Source organism: Callorhinus ursinus, unplaced genomic scaffold (genome assembly GCF_003265705.2).
Source record: "Callorhinus ursinus isolate GAN/ISIS: 27379988/994484 unplaced genomic scaffold, GSC_fseal_2.0 scaffold45, whole genome shotgun sequence".
NCBI lineage: Eukaryota > Metazoa > Chordata > Mammalia > Carnivora > Otariidae > Callorhinus > Callorhinus ursinus.
This window is the reverse complement of record NW_027397107.1, coordinates 3,886,394-3,914,139: the sequence shown is the minus strand read 5'-3', so window position 1 is coordinate 3,914,139 and position 27,746 is coordinate 3,886,394. Positions and strand designations below refer to the sequence as shown.

General features: G+C 41.4%; 2 protein-coding genes across 11 annotated transcripts in view; one reads left to right on the top strand and one right to left on the bottom strand.

The window, feature by feature from the left end:
- TM6SF1 (transmembrane 6 superfamily member 1) overlaps positions 1-27,746 on the top strand; it is a 55,247-nt gene that overhangs the window by 19,256 nt on the left and 8,245 nt on the right. For 7 of the 10 annotated variants that reach the window (XM_073882190.1, XM_025892968.2, XM_073882189.1 and 4 more), the window contains one exon: positions 7,267-7,475. In XM_073882190.1, coding sequence (XP_073738291.1) covers positions 7,267-7,458 — 192 coding nt within the window. In that variant the 3' untranslated portion in view covers positions 7,459-7,475. Of the gene's footprint in view, positions 1-73; positions 1,565-7,266; positions 7,476-10,362; positions 10,481-11,773; positions 12,167-27,746 lie in introns of those variants that run through there. The other 3 variants (XM_025892970.2, XM_025892969.2, XM_025892971.2) reach the window with 3 other exon arrangements.
- Positions 5,328-27,746, bottom strand: part of HDGFL3 (HDGF like 3) — an 89,339-nt gene continuing 66,920 nt past the window's right edge. The window contains exons 3-6 of the mRNA XM_025892978.2: positions 27,291-27,429; positions 26,795-26,953; positions 24,072-24,218; positions 5,328-10,098 (exon numbers count right to left, since the gene is read on the bottom strand). Of these exons, the coding sequence (XP_025748763.1) occupies positions 10,093-10,098; positions 24,072-24,218; positions 26,795-26,953; positions 27,291-27,429 (451 nt within the window). The 3' untranslated portion in view covers positions 5,328-10,092. The remainder of the gene's footprint in view (positions 10,099-24,071; positions 24,219-26,794; positions 26,954-27,290; positions 27,430-27,746) is intronic.

The window sequence follows — 27,746 nt, the reverse complement described above, 5'->3', positions numbered from 1 at the left end:
TGAGAAACATCTCTGCTTGGTGTTTAAGGGTGGGTGGGAAGCAGGCCCTAGACTTGTCCCCTTTTTTCTGCAGTTCTTTGGGAGACATTTCTGCATATGCATGTTATTCAGATCTTGCAATAACTACATGGTAGCTGTGGCAGCCAGCTCTACAGGGGAGGAAGCTGAGGCCCAGTGAGGTTAATGGCGTGTCCCAGGTCACACACACAGCAAGGGGCACCGTTGGTGCCCAGTGCTGTCTCCCGGTCTCTGAACACCATGGCTACTAAACAAGAATTGAGAGCCGTCATCTTTGAGATGTCTGTCTCACACCGAAGATGTCAGAATTCTGTTGTGCCGCACTGTACTGAGCCAGGGAAACTGGGTTTGAGAACATTCTGTTCCCAGTCATGCCATTCCTTCCCCCTGCTACTCAGTCAAGGCCCTGGCCTCGAGCACGGGTTCAGTGAATGCTTATTTCACTGAACTGGAAATACAATTATCTATGGAAGTGTACTATTACCCAAAGTACATTTTTACAAGGTAACAGCAAGACAAACTGATCTTATGAACAAGGAAGAAAATTATTAAATAATTTTATCTTTTCCCCCTTCTCACTGTAAATAAAAAAGAAACAAATGAATCCATGTTGTAAAATCATTCTCTTGCATCTTGCTCTTTTCGAGCAGGCCTCAGAATGAGGCTCATGTGGAAGCGGCCAGAACATACAGTTAATTTTAGTCATGGTGCAGGACCTGGGACAGTACAACAGCACTCTGCCATTTACAGGCTGGAAAAACAGCTATAGGATTCATGGGTTAATACTTTAGGCTCTTCCCAGTCTGAGGTAATTCTCAATTACAGAATTTGAGTATTAGTATCAAAAAAGTTGGTACAGCATCCGGAAGTAAGGGTTCCTGTTCTTTCCTTGAAGGACTTAAGAGGGAAGAGAACTAATATTTACCCTCTTGGCAGACCTCTGAATAGCCGATTCCTTAGGCCAGGGTTTCAGCCTTTATTTCCATATCTTCCAATACCAACTATAAGCTGACTTCCAATTTTCTGTCTTTAGGCCAGACTGTTCCCAGACTCCTAGGCCTAATCCCAGACTCAGTCTTTTCACTTGGCTGTCTTGGAGTTAGTGTCTAAAATAGGACTCCTGACCTTCCCTACACCTTACCCCCATTTCCACCATCCCTGCAAACAGCCCTTCCCATTCCCTCACCCCTACATCTAGCCCGTCACAAGGCCCAGTTAGTTCTGTCTCCATAGGAATCTGCAAACCCAGCGCTTACGCTCATGGTCCCACAGTGGTCTGCACTCTCACCTTACTTTACGGGAGGCAAAGCAGGCTAAGTGTTGTACTTACTTATCTGTAAGGATGGGCTGTGTGCTCTGCTGGAGTAGGAAATACACAGGGGCTTAACACAATGAAGTCTTCTTTCTTGCCTGGGCAAAGATCACGTGGGATATTTTCAAGAGCCAGGCCTGGCACCAACCCAGCTGACTGCACGGGAAGCAGATGAATGTGGTCTTCCTGTGTGCCCCAGAAGAAACAGTGTGACAAGCACAGCATTACCCCTGCAGTTTTGTTTTGTTTTTTTTAAAGATTTTATTTATTTATTCATGAGAGACAGAGGAGAGAGAGAGAGAGGGAGAGAGAGAGAGCAGAGGGAGAAGCAGGCTCCCAAAGAGCAGGGAGCCCGATGCGGGACTCCATCCCAGGACCCTGGGATCATGACCTGAGCCGAAGGCAGACGCTTAACCATCTGAGCCACCCAGGCGCCCTTGTTTTGTTTTTTTAAAGCCTTACTTAAAAGATAAGAAAGCAGAGGCTCAGGGCAGTTTATTACTTGCCTGGGGTCAGAGTTACTAAATAGCAGAATAGGGATCTGGAATCCTGTCTGACCCCAATGCCCACATTCTTCTCCACTGATATCCTTACTCTTCTCACGCAACGTTAGGGGCGGTGGGGGCCTACGGCACAAAGCCAGACCTCGAAGCCAGACCTCGTATGGGCCTGGAGGAGCAGGAGAGCCTCTGGGGGGTGGGAGGCGGGGACGCAGCGTGCGCTGTGTCAGGCCCGGGACGTGTTTAGGTGTCGCCGCGGGCAGCAGGTCAGAGGGTGGAGTAAGCCTTGGCTTTTGTTTTCCTGGCCTTAGTCTCCGCGCTCCCCAGGGGAGAGGGCCTCCTGCCAGCCTCACTCTCACCAGTGCCTTCCCTGGAGGATGAGCTTGCTCAGAGTTTGACGCAGTTGCCATCCCTCTCCAGGCCCTGTACCTGGGTCTGCCCCATAGTGGGCCCCGCTGCAGGAACATGGACCGTTGTCATCGAGGGGGCTGACAAGAGTGAGGCCACTGTTGGACCGAGCCAGGCGGACAGTGGGCAGTCAGGGGGCTTGGGAAGGTCACACCTTGGGGGCCAAGGGGCGCCAGAAGCCATAGCACTAAGACTAAGCCCGGACTGTACCTGCCGGTGAGGGCCAGGCCTGCAGACAGGCTCTGTGGCTCCGGCCAGGCGGTTCGGGGAAGGGCGGTGGGGCCAGTAGAGCCCTTGGCAGCAGTAGGGGCTTCAGCCAGACCCCAGGCCTTGCCGGAATCCTTGGGCTCATCCACCACTGCCCAGTTTGACAAGGTAGCTGGAGGCTACAGACCAGAGCCTGCAAATGTCAGGAGGAGGTTTCTCCCAACCCAGAACGGTGTCATCTGAGAACTGGGTGTCTGACAGTCCCACGACTCTGGGCTGGGCTTTAATATCTATCTACTCAGAGTGTTTAACCAAAGGAAAAGTTACAAATCACACTGGAACCAAAGTGCCCATGATGAGACTGTTGAATTCCAGGTATGTGATTGGTTTTCTACCTGGCCGATACTGGCTTATGAAAAGAATTCTCGCCTTGGGAGGGCATCTGACACTCACAGAAAACACCCTCCCTAACCCAACTTGCATCCCTCGCCTGCTAAAACTGCCATTCCTCATTTAGAAGCTTTGTGCACTCACGATCCCACTAACTTTATCAAAGTTTGCATTTCTTGAAAGGCCTAGTGAACTCCCAAGACTCTCTGTGATTTAGTAAGAAAAAAAATCTTTGAAAAATTTCTAGATCAGTACAAGTCCATGGAAAACGTGTTAAGTTCTTACTGGATCCCTGATTTCAGATTCTGTAGGAATCTGCCAAATCTGCTGTCTTCAGAAATCAAAAACGTCCATCAAAAAGTAAAATAAAATCAAATAAAACCAGGACACATTTTACACCAAAGAGCCAGTGGGGACTTATTCATAACTCAATTGTCTTTTCCTATAAAATTCCTATCGTAGGATTGAAGTTGCAAGTCTAGTTTGAAAAGTATTGCAGCCTGCTTAGATCCACTTATTAGTACCTTCTAGCAACTGAAGAATTTTTCTCTGCTAAAATATCACTGAACATTAGAAGAAAATAATCTAGTCAATATGATTAAGAGCACGAGCACTGGAGAGACTGTGTCGTATCTCAGCCTGTCCCTGAGGAGCTCGTGACCTTCGCCACCTTGGATTCCCCTGCTGTGAAAGTTAGGATAATACAGGAGCTTTCTCCTAAAGCTGCTGGGAGGGGATTAAATAAGGGCATATATGTAAAAGGCTTACAACAGTGCCTGGCACAGAATGCGCTGTGGGTCTTTGTTGCTGTTCTTGTTGGTTTAAGATTCCCAACAGGAGTCTAGAGGAAGTGCCTTGTGCTGCTCAGGAGATTCATTCATCTGTAGCCATATGTGTAACAGTTATTATTACCTAAAGATCAGAGAGACTGGGAGAGAGCTTTGGGATAGACTCGCAGTGGGTTTGTCAGGGAGCCTGCTGCCCATCCAGTGCCACCCACAGCCCTGGAAGCAGGAACAGTCCCCCCTGGGTCGGGCAACACCCCTTCCCACTCGCTGCTCAGACTCTCCCACTCCCTGGCTACAGCGGATGCTGTGTACTTCCTCACAAAAGGGTCTGTAAGCTTATCTGTGGGTAATTTGGTTGTAGAGTTGACTCTCCTGGAGGCGAATTTTTGTTTTTCTTCCTTATGGAAACCTTTAGGAAATACCTGAAAGAATTCGGAAGAACATGGATAATTGGGATACTAATGCAAAGCCTATTTTAATAGTTTGCTTCAAGTGTAATTCATCAGAAAACATCTTTATTTAATATTAAAATTAGACTTTGGGTTTAATGTCTTCACATGATTATCCTCTGGTGGAGACAGATTGTCTTGAAATTGTCAAAAAGGTCAGCAAGGGTATCTAAAAACAAAGAGCCCACCTGAGTTCTCAACAAAGTAGAATTTCAGATCATGAACAGGCGATTCTCTTGGCACTGCCCTAAGCACTCCACAAAGATCAGCTCATTGAACAGGCATAGCAATCCTTATGAGGTAGGCTCCATTATTATCTTACTTTTATAGATGAGGAAGCCAAAAAGGTTACATACCTAACCCAAGGTCATACTGCCAGTAGAGATGGGCTCTGACACTGGTGGTCTGGTTCCAGATGCAGTGTTCTTAACCCCTGGACTGTGCTGCCCAGAAAACCCTAAAAAGTGACACAGTTCTGGATTAACTACTTATATTGTATCGGCCAAATAGCCTGGCTGTTGTTCCAGCATTAGTTTTGGCCTATGATACTTATGTGGACACATGATACTCTTTCAGCTCTTCTTTCTGGAACCAAGATCATGATTTTTTAGTCATCCTTTCCATGTTGTCTCTAAATACAAGAAAAGGGAGCTATTAAAATTTAACCGTTCTTGGCTTTTTTTTTTTTTTTGCCTCATTTTCCATTCTAATCATCCATTAAAAAAAAGTCAAAGCATATCTTGTAAATTTACTTGAGGTGGAAGCTGATTTAGAATGGCAAGAAAGAGGATTAGTGCCTCCCAACGTCAGATCACTGAACTTGGCAGAAGTTTCTGGGCTCCACAAGTTGTACCTATGATCCTGGGTGACAGTCAGCTCAGCGGCACTGAGCCCAGAGCCCCTGGATACAAACCCAGGTGCCAGGCTGAGCTCTCGGTCCTTCCATCGGCAGGCCTTGTGTGCTGGGGGAGGGCACCGTTCTCAGCAAGACGGGGTTTTTCTGAAGCCTGGGGAGGAAGCAGTGGTTGGGTGCTGACTCAGCAGGAGGTGTGGCCACTGTAAAGACACCTGTTAGAGCTGCAGGCACTGCCAGAAACCGCAGAACACTGGCCTTAGGCTTCTCTCACCTGCAGACACCTCTTTGCATTAGAAATGTAAATAGGTAATTCTGGAGAAGGCAGGCCTACCAAAATAGGTATAAAAATAGAGAAATGCTTTGTAGAACCTTTCTGTACTTTGACAGTCACAAGACCAATGTTGTTTAATGTTTATTGAGCTCTAACAATTTGAGAGGCGCCACACAAAACATTAGACACAGTACCTGCCCGGTGGGCTTACAATCTAATCTAAGGACATGATCATTTTGTAATGTTGCCATGATTTTGCTGTTTTTTGAAAATGAGGTATTAACTGCACTGGGGAGTGCAGGAAAAGAGCCTACGGAATCACTGACTTTTTATGCAGGTTTCCCTATGCAAGTAGGCATGATTGCTCATATTAATCTCTCAAAGTATGGTTGGCATTTCCCCAAACCTGGTGATTTTTGTCATGTGTACAAGTGTCTATAAAGACAAAGACACCAAACCCACATTTCTGAAGATCAAGGTTCATATCTAGCCTCTAGTCCAGAAGTTTGGTTATACTATTCAGAAAAACACTGTTATTCAAAAGAAGCCCGAGGGAAAGACAGCAACAGGGGCCAAGCTCCTGATCAGTGCTCCTAGAACTACCCAAGAGCGGCTCCTTGGAGCAGCCTCTCCAGTACCCTTTACTCACAAGGCTGTTTGTCTTCAGAGCCCGGAGATGGAATGCTTACCATCTGTGGGGTGCCCTCTGGGCCTCTGCCTGGGGGACATGTGCTTGAGGGCAGAGCCCTCACGGAGCCTCATGGATCACAGTGCAGACAGAGGTGGACAGTTTCTGTGTTGGTCCTTGGTAACACGCCACACTAATTTTTTATCTCCAGAGAGTAGCAAAACTGTACTGTGAGGTCCCCAGAATGTATCAGTAATTTGTAAAAATGTAGCCTATTAAAGTACCTGTCACTGATACAGATCCATACACATGCTGCCAATGAAAGCTTGTCCTTTTCTTCTCTTGGTAAAGTCAAGTGCTAAGGAACAACTTTTATCTGTTAACCACTTAGCAGAATAAACTGATTTCATACAGAAGGAAGTGTAAGAACTTATACGTATTTAAAGCAAATTAGTTTTTCATTCTTATTCTGTGACTTCTTTAGGTTATAATATCTTCTCTCTTTACTTTGATCCTGATGAACTAATAATTCATCACTTGTTATATTTAGAACCAATCCTTTATTCACATATAGCTTAGATTTCCAGACTCCAGGGTTGCATTTTGTAACAATATGAGAATCCTGAGGAAATCCTCACACAGAAGCCTTTTCTAATACAGTTTTCCCCTGTGCTTATGAAAAGTATCAAAAAAGATACATTCTGAATGTACGTTATGAACAAGTATATAAGTACAAATGGGAAGCTCTAGCCTCAGGTTATGCTGACAAGCCATACTTCTAAATAAATTAGAATTTGATTTGCCTACATGTACATTTACCATTTTATAAAGAGCAACCACAGTCCTACCCCCACCCAAGTTGGTAACAACCTTACTTACAAAACAACCCTTAGTATTTTTTAAAGTTGCATAAAAAAAAATACATGAAGAAATAAACAGAAAATATATAATGAAGGGCTTTGAGCTCTTGTTGCAAGGAATAGGTAAAAAAGACTGATTAATGAAGCTGAGGTCCTCAGTGCTTCTCTTTAAATAGCTGTATTAAAAATATTTTCACTTTTTAAACTCTGTACTTTCTTCATTTGTATTGGAACACATTTAGTAAGCCACAATGAGTGCCTGTATAGATCTCCAGAATGCAAATCAGAAGGAAAAAAACCCTGAGATTTTATTCAATTTTTTAAATTGAGCACTAATGTTTGGTAAGGGGCACTGGATGGGTGATAAAGCCACACTAAGGAAGGTTTACTTTATTTGAACAGTTATGTTAAGACTGGCCCTAAATTCAGTGAAATCCTGAAGACTATGGATTGTTTGAGAGAATACTGGTTTTGAGGGCACAGGAAACATGGTCTGAATGAGTCATCCAGAACACACTGTGAATCCAACTGAACACAGAATTCATGCTTACCTCCCCCCTTTTTCTTTAAATGCAACAGGCTCAGTTTTCTCACATCGGTGCTTCTCTTCATGCTAGAACTGCTTATGTCTACAGAGTCCCCGAAGAAGCGAAAACCCTTTTTCTAGCATTAAACATAGCATATGGAGTTCTTCCTCAGCTCTTGGCCTATCGTTGTATCTACAAACCAGAGTTCTTTATAAAAACAAAGGCAGATGAAAAAGTTGAATAAAGATATTATTTCATGTTCTTCCTCTCTAGATTACAGACTTTTGTTATCCTGGTACTGATATTTTGTCCCATTTCACTCCCTTCCTATTCAGGAATACTTATGAATACATAAATTCTTGCTCTGCACTGTATGTGTGAGCTCTCATATGGTTTTGTGTGGGTAAATTTTCATTTTTTGAAGGAAAAGTGAAGTTGAGAAACAGCTTGTTTAAAGAAATATATTCAAAATTACTTGTGAATAAGCTTGACCTTCTATTTCAATATTCTGTTTGCACATATTAAATATAACTGTAAACAATTACAACTTAGCTCCTACAATAGTGAGCATGAAAATGAACTATTCAAAAGTGAATATGGCCTATGCATATTAAAAAATTCCAAACAGCAAATACATACTGGAGAGATACTTTGGGCATATAAGATATATATGCGTCATTATTAACCTCAATATAAAAAGCAACTCATCACAATATTTTAAAATGTTATTTGAAATATGTTTTCCCAAGGAAAGTATATTATTTACTGCTGTTTTAAGAACTGCTTTTAATAAAATTTTTTTGTGAGTCTAAATAGCTAAGGAGGGATCGATAACTTTATCATTACTCTTAATGAATACTAGTTTTATTGGTGACTGGAAATATTTCTATTGTATTTCTGTGTATATTTTTAATAAATTTTTTTTGGCCTTTTATGAAAACAAATCTTATTAAATTTGAAACATTTTGTAATTTTTTTTCAGAAACAGTTTTGTAGTCTTTAGGATTTTTATTTTAAAAATCTGTCAGTTACATGTGCCAATTCAAAATGTCATCTACATTCTCCTTATGTTTTAGTGTGAGCAATGAAGAGGACTTTTGATGAATTAATTAAATTTCATTAATTTAAGATTGAATTAAAACTCTCAAAATTAAAAAGTACTTTTCAAGGAAAAAGAACTGGAGTGGCATCCCTACTATCTTTTAATGAACTTTTCATATTTGGAAATATGAGTATAGAGAAAAATTAATATTTGTTAAGCGAGAGAAACAACCTAAAAATCCAGCCGCCTTCTCAGTGCCCTAGAGGGGTAAGCAGACTGGTGCTTTCATACACTCAGCTGCCGTAACCACCACCACCAACCACCAGCACCAGCCCCATCCTCAATGGCCCTGGGCTTTTAGAACGTCTCACATTTTCTCTTCATGTTATTTATTAGCTCCTCACCAAAATAAGAAAACAAAAAGAAAATGGGAATTGAAACCAATGCATGGGTAATGTCAAGTGTGTGAATTTAGGGTCCACTGAGCTGGTAAATATTATCTGAGATGTGCGAGCAATAGTGTAGCCATTCCTTTCCCTCCCCCATGTTTACAAAAAACCTAAAACCCAGACAGTGTTTAAAAAAAAAAAAAGAAAGAAAGAAAAAGAAAACCCTCACCTGCACTTGATTCTATTGTCAATTTGCTGTTAACAATTTTTGCTTTAATATATGAATTACATTAATACCTCACATTACATAGATGAAGCCAAATTACACTAACTTCGTTGTTTACAACCTCAAATCTTACTCCCAGTACACATTCCAATAAATTTATTCTGTAAAAACAATACATTTTTTTGTTTTTGATTTTTTTTTTTTACAGTAAATTTTTCAACTACAAACCTCGAATACGCGAAAGATGTTCCAAGGACAAGCATAACAGGATTGATAAAACCCAAACTGACTAAGTGTGTTCTCACAATATAAGCTGGCATAAAAATAAATAAAATTCTCTATTATCACAATAGCAACAATAATGTACACATAATAATGGTTTGTGGATGAATATCAACTATTCTAATTCTAGTTCCAAAAGAAAACAATGGTTCATTTAAAAGTCAATGCTTTGTCTGGTTTCCCATAGGGCTACTGCTGATTCCAGCTTTAAAATGTAAATTATCCACCTTGAGTGATTAGCTCAAATTGTATTGGCATTGGGGAAAAAATAAATCATTGCCTTTATTTTGGAATAACACAAAAGACTCACTAACTTCACATATAAAAACTGAGTTTGTGTACGTAACAATATGAGTTTTGAGAAGTATAAGCTGTTGACTAGCTATTTCTAATACGGAATAGATATTTTACAGTATGATTAAACTTTACACATGGCCTCAAAACTGAAGGACAATTTTAATTTCATCTTCAATATGCCAACATTATGTGTTTAGGAACTGGTTCCTGGGTTCTGTCACAGAGAGGAAATCCCTTAAGCATTATGTTGAGTGGTCCTTTTTTAAAAATGCTAATTTATATTTAATGGGGTGCCTGGTGATAGTGGAGTAAAGGCAGGAGAATGATGAATGTAACTGCCTTGATAAAAGGATCCTAGACATGTATAAGTCTGTGCAAAAATCTTGATAATCCTTAGTGGTTAAGGGCAACTTCATGCAACCAAATAACATGAAATTAAATCAATAACCTTAAAAAAGGCTAAAATGTCTTTTTTTCCCCCAAACACAACAGAGAGGAATGTGAATAATGTACATACAAACTGGGGTTCTGTCAGTGACAACAAGGAATATGTGTTGGTTCATATCAAATCCAAGATTATTAGACAACCAAATGTATAACCTTCTTGTGGTTTCTCTTAATATGCAGCATTCATTATGGTAGTTAGGTCTGTAAAAAAAAGAAAGAAAACAAGCCTTTAGATGATTTAGGATATTAACAATAAAAGCTATCCATACCTATAAAGTATATAATAAATGGGGTTTTCTGAGATTTTAATCTGTACTGCAACATTAACAATACTCAGCAAGAACAGCCCGTGAGGCTTTGCTTGATACCTATCAGTTCAGAAAGCTAAAGGAGGTGCTAGGGCATCTTTAGTGCTCCGTTCAAAAAAAGGGAACAAAACAATAAACTCTGTCTGCTGTCTGGCAGGGACAGAGTGCAGCAGTGTGCACTCATACAGCTCAGGACAATGTGTATTGCTGGGATAAAGTCACTGGAGAAACTGAGATAACCCATCTTTGTGAGGACTGTGGTGTTAGAAAGAAAGGTAAGCTGCTTCAAATTTAAAAAGCATTTGGAATGTATGCAAATTATTCTGTATAATATTTATAACTTAATTACTTGGGACATATGGCTCAAAGAAATACAAGATTTAACAAAATCAAGATGTAAGAAAAGAAAGGAAGTCTAGATTTCTTTTAAAATTTAGATGGCAACTGTGTGACAAAATATTTCCACACCCGAAAAGAACTCTGTTTCAGTCTGGATCCTACTTTAAATTGTATCAGGTTACATTTCCTCATAGGGATGCTGTTTTTGTTTTTTTCATTAATCCAAATACATTGCTCTCCCCACCCCCTAATGCTCTCAAGGGATGAATGAAAGAGGGAACTCAGGCCTCAATATTTTTTCCTAAAACAGCCTGCTTCCACTCTTCCCTTTGCTAACTGAAGGAACTTGCTTGTGAGCTCATGAGTGCTCACTCGTGGGTATGTTCTCACATACATGGTCCAAATCTATAGTGTACATTATACCATATATAATAATTCCAGGACTTCAAATAGGAAAAGTTACTAAACCTCAAGATGGCAGAAATACAGAAAATTTTTCTTACAGGCTGTTCTGTTCCTATCAGAATAAGAAAGTCAATTAAAAAAAGTAATAAAAGTCACATTTAAAATCTGTGAACCTGCAAAATCAGTGACTAGTGACTCTTAATTATTTATTAACACATAAAAATACTAGATATGATTATTTTTACAGACCTTGGGGGATTTTCCTCCCTTGTGAAGGAGAAAGACACCCATTTAAAGCAACGAAAAATTGTTAACAATAACATCTTTTTATTAATATCAATGTGAAAGGCAATAAAATCTGTGTTTACATTGGTAGAACATTCATAGTAACAACTACTCAAACTGTACTGAAGAACATTTTTGGGACAGATGGTCCCATAGCAGCCTCAGAATAGAATTAATGCTCCAAACGAAGTAAAGGTGGTACTAGAATGTGACCACAAATTTAAGGACATGGGTTTTTTTGGGGGGGTCTTTCAGCAAGGTATTGTCAAATGGGTGCTTATAAAAAGCGAATTATAAATCCATTTTTTCAACTTGTCATACCATCATCACTCTATTTGCATCTCTGCATCAAAAACTACCTTGCTAATTCATTAATGGTACATATCCTGGACATGGTGCTTGGAGTATTTACTAGCCTGGAAGTCTCCTCCAAGTAAGCGGCCAGCAGTGGTTCCTTCTGTGCGGGTGGCCATGCTCTGTGCCAGGCCGCCCTCGGGTCAGATAATGGCTGACTAATGCAATCAGATTCCCCCCCTGAGGCACGTGAACGCGAGGCACAGGAAGAGGCTGTGGGTGGCTGCAAAGCTGAACGATACCCAGAACACAAAAGATCTTTTCATGGAGCACCACTGTCCCTTGACAAAATGATGACAGATAAACCATGGTTATCAGACGCTTTCTCAAAAGTAAGTGAAGTGAACCTATTACATCAAGGAAGACAATTGGCAGTATTTGTTGCCAACATTTACAAAGTTTGAGCTTTTAAGTGAAACAAAATTCTGGAAAGCTTAATCCTCCATGATCAAGACTTCCCAATAAGGATTTTTCTGACAAGATATACCTGATATTTAAAAATGTGATTGGGTGCCTGGGTGGCTCAGTTGGTTAAACGACTGCCTTTGGCTCAGGTCATGATCCTGGAGTCCCAGGATCGAGTCCTGCATCGGGCTCCCTGCTTAGCAGGGAGTCTGCTTCTCCTTCTGACCGTCCTCCCTCTCATGCTCTCTCTCTCTACCAGTCTCTCTCTCTCTCTCTCAATAAATAAATAAAAATCTTAAAAAAAATAAATGTGATTAAAAATACTTTATAATGAAATATTTGGAAGACCCAAATAACTCAGGGAAGCACTATTTTCCAAATGGGTAAAAAAGCTATTCAACAGTCCAATGGACTTTATTACCAGAATCCAGAAAGTTCAGATTGCACACTGCAACTAACCTTTAAGAAAGTACCACTTACACAGAGCTGGTGTAATATCAAAGAAGAACATTCGCAATAATCTGAAGAAACTATTTAAAATACTTGTATCTCCACTTTCCAACCACTTATCTATGTGAGGCCACATTTTCTTCATATACCTCAACCAAACAACATATCGCCAGAGACTGAATACAGAAGCAGGTATGAGAGCCCTGATGTCTTCTAATTAAGCCAGACATTAAAGAAATTTTTTTAAATGCAAAACAGTATGGGGCACCTGGCTGGCTTTCAGTAGTGTGAGGTACTCAGTAGTGAGTAGTACTCATTTTAAGTAATGAGTATTATTTTACAACAAATTAATAAGTATCTAAAATTAGTTTTTATTCCTAATTAAATAAATATCCATAGGTATAACAAAAACTCTTTGGGGCCCTCAATAACTTATAAGAGTATTAAAGGGGTGCTGAGACCAAAAAGTTTGATGAACCACTGGCTTAGAAGATAAGAGAGTACATGGTTAGAAGTAAGGCTGGACAGATAAACTGGGGTCAGAGTACAAAGGCCACTGCATGCTGAAGTAAGGAGTCTGGACTTGATCTTGCGGGCAATGGGGAGACAAAAGGATGTACCCCCATACTACAGAAAGAAAACAGGTCAGTGTTGGAAGAATAAAAGCATGGACGCTGCTTAGCGGTTACAGTGAACCCAGCGGCCTCTGCTCCTCCCTGCTATTACGTGTGGCCTTGTGGTGTGGGGACTTGACACCAGCTCCAGCGGTGGGCAGAAGCTGACTGGTCCAAGCCAGTTTTAATCTCTTTGTTATCAGTGGTTGGTTCAGGGATGGGCAACTCTCTGACACGTCTCCAGCGATCCCGTCCTCCTGGTATTCACAGCCTTGTGTAATGCCCTCTCCCCTTGAGTGTGGTCTGGACCTTTTGACTTGCTTCTAATGAACAGGATGAGGAAAAAGTGATGGGAATCAGAGATTAGATTACGAAGGACTGGCTTTGGTCTTGCTAGCACGCTCTCTCTTGCCGATGAAGCTAGCTGCCATGATGGAGCTGCCTTAGGGAGAGGCTCACATGTCAAGGAACCTATAGGGGGCCTCTGGCCAAAGTTAGTGAGGAACTAAATCCTGCCAACAACTACTGAGTGAGCTTGGAAGAAGACCAACCCCCAGCTGAGCCTCAAAATGATTTGAGCCCCTGCTAACACCTTAACTGCAGCTTTGGAGAGACCCAGAGATGGAGGACTCAACAAATTTCGCCTGATCCATGGAAAATGCCAGATGATGAATGCAATTTTAAGCCACTATGTCTGGAGGTAATTTGTTACATGGCAGTAAACGATACAGCAGGCCCAAGCCACTCAGTGTGCGGTATTCCTGTCATAAAGATTAGTAACCTCTACTTCATAGCCCCATGAATCAAGAAGAAAAGCTCCAAGTGTTCTGGAGCCTGCCCTTTTCTAATTCATGCTTCGAACTGTCAGGAGTGAAGATGTTGTCAGAGAGCGTCTGGAAGTAAAAGGGACCCCAGAACTCGGTGGGTTCCTCATAGGAACCTCTTCTCTCCTTCCTTCACCAATACTTATAACCTCAACATCATCTGCCTCGAGACAATCAAACCTTTTATAGTCATGGCCTTTTACTTATTGCAGTTACCACTGATGGGCTCCTGAGCACCTGTCACTTCCTAGACTCTCACCCCCAGTCAGCTTTGTCCATGTTAGTTTCTGACCTCGTCTCAAACTCTCCTGCGCCCACCCAGATTCCTTGATCTCCTCCACTAGGCCCTTTGGAAATCAGTCAGCCACTAGCAAATCTCCCATATTCCCAACTTGCATTTCTCGGATATTCTGCCCCCTAATTTGTTCTAATGGAAACCTGGTTCTCCCTGGGGATTGTGCTGTTGCTTCTCCTGCAGCCCTCACATGGTAGCTCTTTTCTCTGCCACGGCTCTTGTACTATCGGCCCAGAGGTGGGGAAGGTGTCCTTCCTGACCATCACCACTGTTTCTAAGCTGTTCCTCCTCTCTCCTGTGCTCTTGCCCGACCACCCAATCTTCCCAGCTTTGAAGCTCAGTACTGTGAACTTCCACCCCCCCTGCCTGCAGTCACCTCCAGACCCCCTGGGTTACACTGTCATTCAGTATCATCACCATTGGGAAGTCTCTCCGTGTGGGTTGTCTTCCCAAAGCTCTGAGCCCTCAGTGCCGTGATTTTCTCCCCTCCAGAGATCTTGTCCTCCGCCCTACCTCAGGCACTCATCCCCTGGGGCTGGTTCTTAGGCAAGTGTTTCTCAACTTCTGGTAGTACAGGAATCCCCCACAGATCTGCGGTTTCACTGTCTTTGGTCAACTGTGATCAGGAAGCTGACGATCTTCCTTCTGACTTTCCTCCATCGGAAGGTCAACAGTAGCCTACGTTACAGGGGCTTCATCATTGCCCTCACTTCACAGGCATTCTGTCATCGCCCTTCATCAATCACAGCACACTGAGGTATTGTGAGAGAGGTCACTTTCACGTAACTTCTATTACAGAATATTGTTACAGTTGTTCTACTTTATTATGAGCTACTGTTGTTAACCTCTTACTGTGCCTAACTTATACGTTAAGCTGTATCACAGGTGCATACATATAGATGAAAACATAGTATATATGGAGTTCGTACTATCCACAGTTTCAGGCATCTACTGGGGGGTCTGGGAATGTATCTCCTGCAGGTAAGGGGACAACTGCATTTGCAAACATGGTTTTAAGTCACTGTTTCGGGGGCAAAATTATGGAAGCATTTTCGGCTGTCATAAGAACTTCGGGGCTGTCTGGTATTTCACGGGCAGGCGCCAGGGGAACTGTGCCATGAACGGTACTCACCCAGTGAAATGTCCCATTCAAGTACCCTCACCACCTGCAGGGCAGTAGCAACCACCACAACTCTTCCACAATCTGATGACACATCCCAGTCTTCCAGCACCACTTGTCTCCAGCTATCTCTCTTTAGCTAGGATACCACCTCCAATAATTCTTTTGATACTCAAAATCCTCTGACCCACTCCTTTCCTCATGCCTTTTTTTTCTCCTTCCAAACATATTCTGGGTTCAATGATCCATCACTGTAACTGCTCCCTTCCTTGCACCAAATCCATTTCCTGCCTCTATCCCCCTTCCCTGTACTCCGGGCAAACCCCAGTTCTAGTTACATTTAATTCTCAGCCTTTCTGTAGTTGCACAGTTGAATACGCCTGGAGTGGGTCACACACCCGTCCCGACGACCATTCTCACTTTAAATCATGACCACTGACGGCAAGTGAGCCCTCACTGCTGCCTGGCATCCCACTTCATTTCCCAAGTCTACTCTTCTCTTCTTCTAAGTGACTACTTTGCCCCATTTCCTCTCTTTCTAAACTTCCAACACTTCTTCCCATTATCACTCTCAAATGCTAACCTCACTTCCTAAGAAAACAGAAGCAATCAGATGAGAACTTTTACAAGTTCTCACCCTAACTACCCATTTACCTGCCTTCCCTCCCACTTCAGCGGGTGAACCAAGGGAACCCCTCCAGATGTGCCCTAGATATTATGCCTCCTTGTCTTCTGAAGAGCACTGCTTTGGCAATTCTTTCCTACATTATCATTTAGTGATCATTCCTCATGTGAATCATTCTTACCAGCACATGGGCTGTAAATTCTCCCATCAGGAAAAAAAGCTCTTCTTGACTTCCTATTTTGGACCATGGCTATTAAGTATTTGAAAAGAAGTTTAAGATTAGTCTACTAGCCCTACGAGGCATCGGGACTCGTTATACGTTGCTATAACTAATAAAAGTATGGTACTGACCAAAGGAACATAACAGAGAGCCCAGAAAGTGAGCCATGGCTGTGAAAGATGACACCGGAGGTCAGAGAAGAAAGGAGGGACAATTTAATAAATGGTGCCCGTTCCCAAGGTTATGCTGTGGGGAAAAAGGCAACAGGATCCTACCACATATTATACCCCAAAATCAATTCCAGATGGATTAAATGTTAAAAACAAAACTTTACAAATTTAAAAGGAAATACAGGAGGGGCGCCTGGGTGGCTCAGTTGGTTAAGCGACTGCCTTCGGCTCAGGTCATGATCCTGGAGTCCCGGGATCGAGTCCCACATCGGGCTCCCTGCTCAGCAGGGAGTCTGCTTCTCCCTCTGACCCTCTTCCCTCTCGTGCTCTCTATCTCTCATTCTCTCTCTCTCAAATAAATAAAATCTAAAAAAAAAAAAAAAGGAAATACAGGAGAGTATCTTTCCAATCTTGGGAAAGGGATAGGTTTCTTAGACAAGACAGAAGAATGCTAACCACAGGGTGGGAGGATGGGTTAGCCTGGTGATGGGTATTAAAGAGGGCACGTTCTGCATGGAGCACTGGGTGTTATATGCAAATAATGAATCATGGAACACTACATCAAAAACTAATGATGCAATGTATGGTGATTAACATAACATAATCAAAAAAAAAAGAATGCTAAACATAACAAGAAAAGTTTGAGACATTTGATTACAATAGAGAAAGTCCGTTCACCAAAAGGTATAAAAAAATCAGACAAGCTACAAATGTGGAGAAGATATGTACAATGCACATGACCAGCCATACTAGTTAGAATCCAGAATATGTAAAGGAGTCCTACAAATCAGTAACCAAAAATAATCCAATAGGGGAATGGGCAAAAATACAAAATCAAGAAGATGCCTGGAAGAAACATGGGTAGTAGATAAACATGTGAAAAGAAGCTCAACCTCACTATTAATCAAAGAACTACAAATTAAGACTATAATTTACACTCGTGATTACAGGCAAAAAGTCTGACAATGACACGTCAGTCACAGGAAACCCATACGCTGACGGGAGTGCGAACTGGCCCAGATACTTAGGGATGTCCTTCAGCATTCTCTTATGAAGTTAGAAACCATGAGCTCATGAGCTGGCATGGCCAGTTCTCGTGTACATACCCTAAAGAACCTCTTGCATATGTGCACGGAGAGGTGAACAGGAGGATGTTCACAGCAATGCAGTTCATGATTGCAAAAAGCTGGAAACAACCGACATGCCCATCCAGAGGAGATTGAATCAAGCATGGTGTATTCACAAGGCTGAGTCTTACAACAGCAGTGGAGAGTTAAGCTACTCTGTGCACAACCATGTGAGGGACTCCTGGAAGCAAACTAATAAGTGAATGTCACTGCTGTTTAAAAAGCTCAAAAATGAACAAAATTAAACAATATATTATTTAATTATATACCTGTATGTTAGATATGAACTAAAATTTTGAAAAGGAAAGGAAATAATACAACACTAGTGATTATCTCTGGGTAGAAAGAAGATGGGACAAGGGAAGAATATGTAATTAGATGCAAGTTACTGTTCTGTTTTAGTTTTTGGGTTGAGTGGTAGGGTCACTGATGTTCTTTAGAATACGTTTATTATTTTATATTTATATTACATATATATTCTTTTGTATATGACAAATATATTATTAAAAATGGGTTAAAGGGGCTCCTGGGATCAAGCCCCATGTCAGGCTCCCTCCTTGGCAGGGAGTCTGCTTCTCCCTTTCCGACTCTCCCCCTGCTCATGCTCTATCTTTCTGTCTCAAATAAATAACATCTTAAAAAAAAATGGGTTAAAAATAAAAGGATCTGACTTTCAACAGAGTGGGTCTAGATGGAATATACCTCAACATAATAAAGGCCATATATGAAAAACCCACAGCTAATTAATACCCAATGGTGAAAAACTGAGAGCTGTTCCTTTAAGATCAGGAATAAGACAAGGATGTCCATTCTCGCCATTTTTACTTAATGTAGTACCGATGTCCTAACCATAGCAATTGGACAAGAAAAAAAAAGGCATCCAAACTGGTAAGGAAGAAGTAAATTGGTCACTATCTGCAGATGACATGATATAACAGATAGAAAACCCTAAAGATGCCACCAAAAAACTATTAGAATAAATGAATTCAGTGAAGTTGTAAGATACAAAATTAATATACAGAAGTGTTGTTTCTACATACTAATAATGAAGTAGCAGAAAGAAATTTAGAAAACAATTCCATTTATAATAACACCAGAAAGAATAAAACAGAATACCTAGGAATAAACCTAACCAAGTTCGTGACAGAACTATACTCTGAAAACAATAATTCACTGATGAAAGAAATTGAAGATTACACCAATGGAAAGGTATTCCATGCTCATGGATTGGAAGAACAAATATTCTCAAAATGTCCATACTATCCAGAGCAATCCACAGATCCAAGGCCATCCCTATCAAATACAAAAGCATTTTTCACAGAACTAGAACAAATAAATGTTAAAATTTGTATGGAACCACAAAAGATCCTGAATAGCCAGAGCAATCTTGAGAAAGAAGAACAAAGCTGGAGGTATCACAATCCCAGACTTCAAGATATACTACAAAGCTACATTAATCAAAGAGTATGGTACTGGAACAATAAGATACATATATATATTATATATAATACACACACACACACACACACACACACACACACACACACACACACATCAATGGAACAGAATAGAATGCCCAAAAATCAACCCATAGTTACATGGTCAATTAATCTTTGACAAAGGAGAAATGAATATGCAATGGGGAAAAGACAATCTCAATAAATGTTGCTGGAAAACTGAATAGCTACATGCAAAAGAATCAAAGTGGACCACATTCTTATACTATACACAAAAATAAACTCAAAATGGATTAAAGACCTAAATGTGAGACCTGAAACCATAAAACTCCTAAAAGAAAACACAGGCAGTCATCTTGGACATCAGGCTTCGCAACATTTTTCTAGATGTGTCTCCTTAGGAAAAGGAAACAAAAGCAAAAATAAACTATTGACACTTCATTAAAATAAGAAGGCAACCTATGGGATGGGAGAAGATATCTGCAAATGATTTATGTGATAAGGGGTTAATATCCGACATGTATATAGAACGCCTACAACTCAAAACTAAAAAAAACAAATACTCCTATTAAAAAATGGGCAGAGAACCTGAACAGACATTTTTCCAAAGAAGACACACAGATGACCAACAGACACATGAAAAAATGTTCAATATCACTAGTCATCAGGGAAATGCAAATCAAAACCACAACAGGATAATCTCAGACTGGTCAGAATGGCCAATATCAAAAGGACAAGAAAAAACAGGTGTTGGCGAAAATGTGGAGAAAAAGGAACCCTCGTGCACTGTTGGTGGGAATGTAAATTGGTGCAGCCCTTGTGGAAAACAGTATGGAGTTTCCTCAAAAAATTAACAGTAGAACTACCATATGATACAGTAATTCCACTACTGGGTATTTACCCCGTAAAAAGAAAATGAAAACACTAATTCAAAAAGATATATGGGGGCGTCTGGGTGGCTCAGTCAGTTAAGTGGCCAACTCTTGATTTCAACTCAGGTCATGATCTCAGGGTCCTGGGATCGAGCCCCACAGCAGGCTCTGCACTGGGCAGGGAGAGTCTGTTTGAAGATTCTCTCTCACCCTCTCCTCCTGCACCCACCCCCACCACTTGCATGCACTCTCTCTCTAAACTAAATAAATCTTAAAAAAAAAAAAAGATATATGCCGTCTTGTGTATACTGCAGCATTATTTATATTAGCCAAGCTGTGGAAGCAAACTAAGTGTCCATCCTGATAGATGAATAGATAAAGAAGATATTACACACACACACACACACCGGAATATTACTCAGCCATAAAAAGAATGAGATCTTGCCATCTGTGACAACATGGATAGACTTGGTGAGTATTATGCTAAGTGAATTAAGTCAAAGACAAATACCACTGATTTCACTTATATGTGGAATCTAAACAGAATCAGACCGATAAACACGGAGAACAAACTGATGGTTGCCAGAGGGGAGGGGAGTCAGGGGACGGGCAAAATGGGTGAAGGGGAGTGGGAGGTCCAGGCTTCCAGGTGTGGGATGAGTAAGTCACGGGACAAGGCACAGCAGGGAGTACAGTGAATGGTATTGTAATAGTGCTGTGTGGTGACAGGTGGTGGTTACACGTGTGGTGAGCACAGCTTAAGTACAGACTTGTCAAATCACTATGCTGTACGCTCGAAACTAACATAACATCGTGTGGCAACTATACTTCAGCTTGAATGAATGACTGAATGAATAAATGAATGGTTCTCAGGCTCCTGCTTTACATTCAGGCTCTTACCAGCTATGTGACCTTGGGCCAGTCTTTCCAGCCGCAGTTTCCCCAGGTACAAAATGGAGAGAACACCTCCACCTATGTCTTGGGATTTGTGTGGGGATTAAATGAGACAACGCACAGACAGCATTTAGCACAGTATACAGCACACGGTAAAGATGTCAGCCATCACTCCAAGTCTGCAGCTGTTGCTTACTTCCAACAGCAACTCTTTTCTGAAGTGCGTTCAAGATATCTGAGTTGAAATGGTTTCATTAACCATTAGAAAAATGGGTCTACAATGCAGGAGATACAGAGTTGAAAGTCATCAGTAACCTATTAATAGTTGAAACCATGAGAGTGGATAAGACGGACACAGGCGAAGCTTTCAGAATTAGTAATACACCAAGACAGATGGAAGGAAGGACCTCTAGAAAGAGACTGAGAAGGAACTGGATGCAGAAGCAGAAGAGACCGGTGACCTAGGGGCAAAGTCAGGAGAGAAGGTGGCTAGTGGCATTAAATGCCACACAGGTAAAATAAAGACTAAAGACAACCCTGGATCTGGCAATAAGAGGATCGCCACGGACCTTTACAAGAGCAGTTTCTGTGAAATGGTGAAGAAGCAACAAGAGTGTAATGGAGGAAGGCATGAGGAGGTGAGGGAATGGACACTGGAGGAAAGAGAACTCTTTCAGGAAGTTTAGAGATGAAGAGAAAAGTGAAAAGAGTGGGATATGTGGGGGGAAGGGAGGCCTGACACTATTTCTAGGCAGAGGGAAAAGAAGATAAAGGTAGAGGATGACAGGTGACCACTGACTGGGTGAGGCCTTGGAGGAAAGAGGAGGAGACAATACTCTGGACCCTGGTAACAGAAAGGTGCAGAATAATGCTTCTCAGACTTTAATATGCATATGAGTGACCTGGGGAGGGGGGGTTAGTTAAAATGACTCTGAATCGGAAGGCCTGGAGTCAGGCCTAGGATTCTACATCTCTAACAAGCTTGCAGGTGATACTGATGCTACTTGCCCACAGATCACACTCTGAGCAGTACGGGTATAGACCATCTCTTCCTCTGTCACAGAAACACAGAGAGAAGGGAGTATATAAAGGGAGACAAGTTGTGAGAGTTTTGCTGTATGCATATCGAAGCCAGCTGGCATAAAGACAGCAGGTGGGAGAAAAAGAAAATCAAATGAGTCAGGTACTCAAGCCTTTGGTGCCTGTTAACAGGATCGTTCCCAGGAGGACTACCAGCAAAGGTAATGACAGAGCACTCTTTACTGGAAAGAGGTCAAGAGAAGAACGACACGTACAGGACAGAGTAAAGCTGAGTGGCTAAGAGGGATTAAGGGAACAAGCAGAATCATAAATGGGGGTAATTTTGGATAATTGCATGAAGGAGGAATTGAGAGGTAAACAGTACTGACAAGAATAGTCAAGCACTCAGCTGAAACCAGAATCTCACAGAAGAACAATAATAATGTATTTTGTGGATTACTGTTTCAAAATGATTTGCTACTATCCAGTTAGTCTTCATAGAGAAAAGACTAACAGAAAATGCCCAGGGGCAAAATGTGCCTTCATGAACACTTTTAAGTTAACAGAGGTTAACAAAAGTTAAGATCAAAGACATCCAGATGGCCAACAGACACATGAAAAAAATGCTCAACACCTCTCATCATCAGTGAAATGCATATCAAAACCACAGTGAGATCTCACTGTGGACCAGTCAGAATGGCTAGAATCAAAAAGGTAAGAAGTAACAAGTGTTGGCAAGGATGTGGAAAAAAGGAAACCATTGTGCACTGTTGGTGGGAATGTTTATAAACTGGTGCAGCCACTGTGGAAAATAGTATGGAGGGCCCTTAAAAAGTTAGAAATAGTGGCAATTCCACTTCTGGGTATTTATCTGAAGAAAATGAAAACACCAATTTAAAGAGATACATGCATCCCTAATGTTCACTGCATTATTTACAACAGCCAAGATATGGAAGCAGCCCAAGTATCCATCGATAGATGAATGAATAAAGATGTACAACAGAATATTACTCAGCTGTAAAAAAGAATGAGATCTCACCATCTGTGACAACATGAACGGACCTAGATGGTATTATGCTAAGTGAAACAAGTCAGACAGAAAGACAGATACCATATGATTTCATTTGTATGTGGAATCTAAAAACCAAATCAAAACAAACAAAACAAAACAGAGTCCCAGATATAGGAGACAGACTTTGGTTACCACCAGAGGGAGGGGTTGAGGAGTGGGTGAAGTGGGTGAACTAGGTGAAGGGGACTGAGAGGTACAAACTTCCAGTTATACAAGTCAGTCACAGGGATGCAAAGTCCAGCATAGGGAATAGAGACAATAATATCGTAGTAACGTTGTATGATGATGGATTGGAACCAGACTATCACAGTGAACATTTAGTAATGTCTACAGATATGGACTCACTGTTGTGCACCAGAAAGTCATACAATACTGTATGTCAACTACACTTTAAAATAGAGTTAACAAAATTCAAAGTGGACAAGTCTTCCCCTTCTGTACTTTAAATACCAGTCTTCAGGTATTGTTGGAATACCTAAATGTTTAAAGTCCCCATGGGTACATTAAAGTACAAACTGCTTCTAGGAAAGAAGCTGCAGTATGAAATCCCCTACTTTGAACGTGCCATCTTATAATAAAAGAAATACAACTGGGGTGCCTGGGTGGCTCAGTTGGTTGAGCGACTGCCTTCGGCTCAGGTCATGATCCTGGAGTCCCGGGATCAAGTCCCACATCGGGCTCCCTGCTCAGGGGGAAGTCTGCTTCTCCCTCTGACCCTCTTCCCTCTCATGCTCTCTGTCTCTCATTCTCTCTCTCTCAAATAAATAAAATCTTTAAAAAAAAAAAAAAGAAATACAACTGTAAAATTTTGAGATGGCATTTCATAATTTCAGTATTTCATACCTTCCTTTTTAAAAGACTGTCAAGTTGTTGCAGTCCATTTAAAAAAGAAGAGACCAGGGGAGGGGGTGGGGGATGGGTTAGCCTGGTGATGGGTATTAAAGAGGGCACGTACTGCATGGAGCTCTGGGTGTTATACGCAAACAATGAATCATGGAATCATCATGAATCATCAAAAACTAATGATGTAATGTATGGTGATTAACATAACATAATAATAAAATTTTTTTTTTTAAATTAAAAATAAAAAAGAAGAGACCTGGTGCTAGAGTCCAAACTGAGAAGCAGGCGCACTGTCCCCCCGTTTCTCTTGCGTTCTTGGACCCGGGGCAGCCAATCACTCACCTGGGAGCTGTGTGGGCCCTCCCATGAGGCTGCGAGCCCCCCTCCGTGTGCTAGGACAGGGTTTACTAGCTCTGGTTCTGAAGCTCCACGGCTTCCAGGTTAGAAGGTGAGCGCGACCGCGCACCGTCCTTACCCCTTCACTGGTTTTCTGCAAGTCTGAAGTCGTGTTCCGTGTGTCGTTGCCAGCGTCTCCGCCCTCAGAGCTGCTTTTGTTTTCCTCTTCTTTGCAGTCCTTGTCATCTTCATCCCCTGGAGATTTCCGGGACTGTTTAGAGGATTTCTAAACGTTCGGACAAGTTAAAAATTATAGTCAAAAGTACAACTCCAATGCACAAGTGTAAGAAAGAAATGCAGAAGTGGCTGACATACATCCCGTCATGGGGCTCGCTACAGGACAGACCAGTATAACAGGGCAGTGTGCAGAGGCTGGGCCAGGGGACTTGGGAGAGACCGAGCCACCTCACGGGGCCTCAGTGTAACCAGCCGGAAAAGGAGGTACAGGTGCACTCAATGACCTGTTTGTTCTTTCCAGGAGCACAATGTTAAAAGCAGAAAAGAAAGAGTCATGTCCCCAGAGCACTGCCAATGGATGAATGATAGCTGGGTGTCAGCACGGCACCACCTTAGGAGGCTACAGGGCTACAAGGCTTCCCCAGCATTTCACGGTAGAAACTCAGGTCCAGAGAGTGAGGTGAACTATCTAAGGGAACAGATGAATATTCCTGTTAAGGCACCTGCTGAAGCTCTTTGGTTAAGAACAGACAACATTTATATCACCATGTGACAGAAACAAACTTTAATCTTTTAAATTACGGATGGTTTTTGGGGGCGCCTGGGTGGTTCAGTTGGTTAAGCGACTGCCTTCGGCTCAGGTCATGATCCTCGAGTCCTAGGATCGAGTCCCACATCCGGCTCCCTGCTCAGCAGGGAGTCTGCTTCTCCCTCTGACCCTCTTCCCTATTGTGCTCTCTATCTCTCATTCTCTCTCTCAATTAAATAAATAAAATCTTTAAAAATAAATAAATAAATAAATTACGGATGGTTTTTGAAGGGCCCAAGGGAACCAGCCCTTTTTTATCACCTTGCCTTTGAAATCAAGATGAACTCTAAGGAAGATGAAAATAGAGTTCTAGTTTACAGCCAGAGTTGTTTTGGAGAACAGCATTAAAATGATCAAAAGCTGGCCCCGCTGTGCACCTTTAAAAAAGAAAGTAAAGTATACCATTTCACTAACATGTCCTCTCAGGAATTTTAAGAATCTTTAAGCACATGGCAAATAAGAGCTGAGGCAAAACTGATTTAGCCATGTCACTTTTGGTCTTCCAGAAATGAATTAGCAAACTGGAGCTTCCTCAGACAATCAATATTTTAAATACAACTTCCAAAGAGAAAATATCTTCTAGCTATGTGACAGAGCATGTAATTACATTGCTTCTATTTTACTTAACTGAAACCACCAACCAAGCTCAAAATGTCAGTTTAAAAAATGAGGTCATCTTTACTTTTCACAGGATGGAAAAGCAGAGATTTAATCATCCAAATGTGGAATGTCCACAGTTTAAGCTAACATCAAGTATGACAATACAAAAAGCACACTACTTTTTGTTTTCCTAGTAAACACAGTATAATTACTGAAATGTAGTAACCGCTTTATGTAGTAATTCTCAAATAATAGTCTGCAGCCAACAGTTCTTAGAGGTAATAATACACAACTCCCTAAAGTTCACAATGCTTACCAAGGATCCTGAGCAACCCCACAGTGACATATCTGTAAGTACTATAGTCTGGCACATGGCCCAGAATTAAGGCACTACTGAAGTTCTGCTCAAGAGTCGCATTCAGTACTTAAAGAAATCTGGCTGCCCAGCGAGATTTGGTAACCCCGCAAAGCTCTAACTGTGCTGCAAACTCAAGATCATGGCAATTCTTGTAATTCTGGAGAAGGACCCTCCATCTGTTTCAGCACTGTAGTCTTAAATTGGTTGTGTGTCTAATTGTTGCCACCTTTGTTTTTTTTAACTAAGATTAAAAGTGGTTTAGCATCATCACCAGTTTACTGTGTTGTAAGGCTCTCTGGTTTGCCCTACTTTATACAGTAAGTAATGTGCATGGAAAATGTTCTGACCTGTAATTTTCCAGTATCTGTTATGGCTCAGATATGAATCATCCATATACTTACTGCCAAAAAGATATACACATAACTTCCTTCAAATCTGCTTTTTGACTGAGATGTAGTCAAAAGTTTGTGAACCATTGGTTTTCAGTGGCAAAGGAAGATTATTCAACCTTAAGAAATAGGTGTAAAGAAAGATCACCATATTCAACAAAAAGGAAACATTTGGGAAGCCAAGGAGAAAGGAGATTATGTCAGGAAAGTGCTTCTCTACATGTGGTTCCCAGATCAACAGCATCAACCTTACCTGAAAATTTAGTTCTCTTCAGAGCCCCCTCATAATTTATATTATTCGCACAGTCTTTAAAGCAAAAAGACAGGTTAAGAGTATATCTATTTACACAGACTTGTCCTGAATGGTACTGAGTCTCCTATATTCCTAAATTCTTCCCAGAGCTCATTTGGAGGTTCTTATAGGAGGCATACCTACTCCTGTACCCTTGATGAAAGAACAGTCCTTCTCCAACTGAGAAGTGGTATTTTCAGTGCCAGGTCGGCTCCGAAGATGCCCTCACGTCTAAGGTTACCTGTCCTTTTCTCCTGGGCTGTATCTTACTGTCTCTGGAGGCAGAGGTCCACAGAGCTAGCACGCTTCTATGCGCCCAAGGAATGAATTAAGAATAATCAAAACCTTAATGAACGTGCACATAACATTAATAACAATGGAAAACGTTCTCAGTCACCTTTGAAGTGTAGGACTTTTTCCGTTTTGAGCCCGCTTTTTCATTCTTTCTTTTGCCTTTTCCATCTTCTTCTACTCTATCCCCTTCCTCCTCACTGCTTGCATCTGCAGTATTCCCGCCTTCTCCCTCAGTTTCTGAGGAGCTCTGCTGCTGAATTGCCTAGGAAATAGCAAGATATTGGCTAATTACATTTTTTAAAAACATAGCAAAGAATACAGACTGTGAAAAGAATCATTCTATTTTAATCTGAAAGGGTTCAGCTTACTCTTAAGATTTTCAAAATAAAGGACTGTCAACTTCAATTTTCCAGTGACCACTTGATTTGAACCCTCTTGAGTAACAGAATTACATTTAATCCAAAATGTTACTGGAGTTAAAAAGAATTCTGATTTCAAATAGATGGAGGGTAACTACTAGTACCAAGGACATGTAAGAAAGACCCCAAAGAGAGTTAAAAACCAAAGAAATGAGATCTAACAATGAAGCAAACCATTACCTGGTACCCAGTAAACTTCACTCCCGGGTTATTCTCTATTTCCCACAATCCTTCATTAAATCCTTTCCGTTTGTTTGACTTTCCAAACTTGTCTTTGTATTCCTTATATGGAAAAAGGTCTTTCGGACCTAAAAATGCACTGCAGAGATATATTAGAAATAGAATTGACACTTTGACCTTCAAATATAAGCTATTTTTAATATCAATATCAACTAAGGTGTCACAGCATATTTTAGTAAGCAAACTAAAAGTATACATAAACCCTCTGAGTTGGGCACATATCATAAAATAGTTTACATATATATGGAGCCCCTGGGTGGCTCAGTCGGTTAAACGTCTGACTGGCTCAAGTCATGATCCCAGGGTCTGGGGATGGAGCCCTCTTGGGCTCATGCACTCAGTGGGGAGTCTGCTTCTTCCTCTCCCTCTCTCTGCCACTCCCCGCTCATACTCTTG